At 48.9% G+C, this 4,131-nt stretch overlaps 1 protein-coding gene across 1 annotated transcript in view; it reads right to left on the bottom strand.

The window, feature by feature from the left end:
- KIF13A (kinesin family member 13A) overlaps nucleotides 1-4,131 on the bottom strand; it is a 187,992-nt gene that overhangs the window by 100,619 nt on the left and 83,242 nt on the right. Inside the window, 1 exon segment of the mRNA XM_025208438.1 lies at nucleotides 576-636. Coding sequence (XP_025064223.1) covers nucleotides 576-636 — 61 coding nt within the window.

Genomic DNA, 4,131 nt, shown 5'->3' with positions numbered 1-4,131 from the left:
CCTGCTGAAGTCAACAAAAACTGATTTCAGTAGGAGTGATTTCCTGTATAAAAAGTGATCTTTTATCTTATGCATGCAAAAAATACAGAAGAATCTACTGGACTGAACATTATATGAGAAAAGGTAATAGCTGGCAAGTGAGTCTGACATGGAAGAGGGTCAAAGTTGGAAACATGACCTCGGTCTGCTGTTTGAGTGATGAGGACTTGATGAGGAGATAATTTTTCTGTCTGCAGCTCTTTTAGTATGCCAATGAAAACATATGGTTTCATATCAAGCATTAGCCCCAGCAGAAATTTCTGACAGAGAAATGGAACTGCACCTCACAGAAGGCTAGAAAGGCCACTGAAGAGGAGAAAAAACATTCAGGCTTAGAGATAAAAGACTCCATTCCCAACACTGCAGCATGCTCCTTAAAGTTCATATTCTTCTTGATCTGAGCAGACTCTACTGCAAAACCAGAAGCTTGGTTTAGTTATGAAAAGGGTAGCAAACCATCCAAAAGAGAAAGGGAAAACTATTTTCAAAACATTTAACTCAAATGCACTATCAAATATGGGAAAAATTAATCTTACCTGCATATTTTGTGGTGTTTGATTCATCCATGGACCAGAAGCAGTAATCAAAGGCAAACACCTACAGAAGAATATGAAAAAATAAATGAAGAGCTTCCCAGATACAAGACACTTCTGCCGTGAAACACTACACACGCATACCTATTTGAATGGCAGCTGTAGCATGCGATTTTCACAGGTCCCAGAACAGATCTGGAAAGGGCTCCATCAGCAATACTATACTTTGGAAGCCTTGCAGAGGTTCAAGAGGTCTGGATTGCCATATGCATTATAAATAATTCAAAATACTGCTTAAAAAGACTTGTGCAACCATAGTAACGAGGTATGCAGAACACGTAAAAAAATAAAGGTATTTGAGCCACATTCATCCTCCTGTATTTAAGAGTTTCCCCAGAGTTGGTTAATTCAGTTTGTTCCATGCAGGGACAGTATTACAGGTGAGGCCTGTAGCGCTAAGGTTGCCCAACACTCCCTAACATAAGAACATTTTCAATTGCATAGCACTTTGCCAAGATGACTATTTGATAGGGCTGTGCGAAGCTTTGGTTGCTGATTCGATTTGGAGGAGACTCGGCCCAATTTGGTGGCCAAATCTCCGAATTCAAGTCAGGAGACCAATAAAAATGGTCCAAATCGATTCAAATCCTCTGAATCGATTCGGAAAAGATTTGGAGAGATTCAGAGATTCAGGCAGTCCCTGCTCGCTGCTGCAGGTGGGGGGAAAAGAGGGCTGGAAGAAGGGACCATGGGGGGGACCCCTGCCAGGCCCCATCCCCTGCCTGCTCCCCCAGCCCCTCTGAACACCGATTTGGGGGACAGTGATTCAATTCAGTGATTCGAATCTCTGTCCCAAATCAATTTGGCCGAATCTGATTCGGAGATTCAGCCGCCACCGAATCGGCTGAATCGAAGAGGCCCCATCCCCCGCCCGCTTTCCCAACCCCGTCAACGGCTGCCCTGTTGTGGCAGAGCTCCCCCACGCAGTGTGGGGCAGTGGGGATCATCCCCCTGCCTGGGCAGGAGCTGATGAGTGCAGGGCTTCTTCTTTTTTTCATGCCAGGACGCTGGGGCTGGGAGAGCAGGCAGGGGATGGGCCCTGTTCAATTCAGAGGTTCAGCCGATTCAGTGGCAGCTGAATCTCCTAATCAGATTCGGCCAAATCGATTTGGGACAGTGATTCGAATCACTGTCTCCTGAATTTGTCGAATCTGAATCCAAAGCAAATACTAGCCACTTCACACAGACCTACTATTTGAGCTGAATGCTCATGCTAAGAGTCTATTTCAGGCTGTTTTGTGTTGTTGTTTTTAGTTTGTGGGAGGAGGTGGAGTTTAAGTAAAAGCAGTTCAAGAATTTCTCAAAAGCAAAACAAAACAATCCATTCTCAGAACTTTTTAAGTAGCTGTACCATGTATTAAGAAAAGTAGTTTGGCATTTAGTGAGGACTGTGTCATTTGATGTTCCTTGAAATTTCCTAAATTTGGCCCAGTCATAGGCCCTTTAAAAATCTCCATTTGCACATGCTCAAAAGCAACCTCTTCAATTTTAGCTCAAATATCTCCCCAAATTCCATGCATGCTAAGTATATGCCAGGCCATCACAGCTCTTACCTGCAACCAGATTGCACTGTCCCCACACAACAAGAAAGCTCATGCCCAGTTTCCAAGTAGTAGCTGTTCTCACCTACTCTGGACCAGACACTGGACCTGAGAACAGGAAGCCTGGCTCTCTTGCATTCTCAATTTCTCCTTTGCTGGCACCCACACAGTGTGGAGGACAATGACAGCCAGTTTGAATGCCGAAGGGACAATAGCTAGACAGAATGTGGAGGTAGACTGAAGAAAGAAGCCTGGTCAATCTGGGATTTAAAGACTGAACATGAAGGCTAGGGACGGATACTCAAAAAGCTGGAGCCTAAATTGATTCAATCCTTGCAGGTTGGTCTAATCTGCCTAGGCTGAACTGGTTTGTAACAGGACAAAGATTCTCCCTGGACTGAGGAAATGCAGGCACATGCTTGCAGTTGCTCAGGCCAGGTGCTGGGGGCACTAGAGCACACCTGTGGCTGCAGGAAAGTATGCAGGTGGGGGGGGGGATGGCCAGTCCATGTTGAACTGGAGAGAGAGTGTTAATTCCCCCCTCTCTGTCCCACTGGCAAGGACCCAAGACAGCAGCAACAGGGTACATTGGCCTCTGAGGCAGAAGGGGCCAAGGAGGAGGATTAGTCTCCCCTCTACCCACATTGGCAACTGGGTCTGCCCACCGTTGCTGCCATGCTCACTCCCTCTGAGGGAATAAGCCCCCTGCTGTCTCCTCTGCTGGATGCTGGAGGGAGGAGCAATAGCCCCCATCCCAGCCCCCTCCCGTCACCAAGGGGCCCCACCACCTGGTGTCTGGCCATGCTGCGTGGCTGCAGCGGGCTGTGCACAGCAGCACCAGGGTCCACTTCAAGCCCCCCACAGCGCCACCACGCTCCGCAGCAGCTCTGCCCACCCTGCAGCACAGCCCCCCGACAGGAAGAGGCTCGCACTTGGGGAAAACGTGATGGGGATTGCTGCCCCTTTCACAGTCTCTCCCCCCATGCCACTCCAGGGGCTGGGCAGGGGCAGAGCCAGATTTTATGACCAGGTTACGAAACGCCTGGACACAGGAGTAGGGGTGGATGTCGTATACTTAGACTTCAGGAAGGCCTTCGATACAGTATCCCACCCCATATTGGTGAACAAGTTAAGAGGCTGTGACTTGGATGACTACACAGTCCGGTGGGTGGCGAATTGGCTGGAGGGTCGCACGCAGAGAGTCGTGGTGGATGAGTCGGTTTTGACCTGCAAGGGTGTGGGCAGTGTGGTCCCGCAGGGCTCGGTCCTTGGACCGATACTCTTTAATGTCTTAATCGGCGACTTGGACGAGGGAGTGAAGTGTACTCTGTCCAAGTTTGCGGATGACACAAAGCTATGGGGAGAAGTGGACATGCTGGAGGGCAGGGAACAGCTGCAAGCAGATCTGGACAGGTTGGACAAGTGGGCAGAAAACAACAGAATGCAGTTCAACAAGGAGAAATGCAAAGTGCTGCACCTAGGGAGGAAAAATGTCCAGCACACCTACTGCCTAGGAAACGACCTGCTGGGTGGCACAGAAGTGGAAAGGGATCTTGGAGTCCTAATGGACTCCAAGATGAACATGAGTCGGCAGTGTGACGAAGCCATCAGAAAAGCTAATGGCACTTTATCGTGCATCAGCAGATGCATGACGAATAGATCCAAAGAGGTGATACTTCCCCTCTATCGGGCGCTGGTCAGACCACAGTTGGAGTACTGCGTGCAATTTTGGGCACCGCACTTCAAGAGGGATGCGGATAACCTGGAGAGGGATGCAGATAACCTGGAGAGGGTTCAGAGAAGGGCCACTCGTATGGTTAAGGACTTGCAGGCCAAGCCCTACGAGGAGAGACTAGAGAAACTGGACCTTTTCAGCCTCCGCAAGAGAAGGTTGAGAAGCGACCTTGTGGCTGCCTATAAGTTCATCACGGGGGCACAGAAGGGAATTGGTGAGGTTT

This window comes from Alligator sinensis, unplaced genomic scaffold (assembly GCF_000455745.1).
Source record: "Alligator sinensis unplaced genomic scaffold, ASM45574v1 scaffold928_1, whole genome shotgun sequence".
NCBI lineage: Eukaryota > Metazoa > Chordata > Crocodylia > Alligatoridae > Alligator > Alligator sinensis.
Note: the sequence above shows the minus strand (reverse complement) of the source record. Positions and strands in the feature narration are given on the sequence as shown.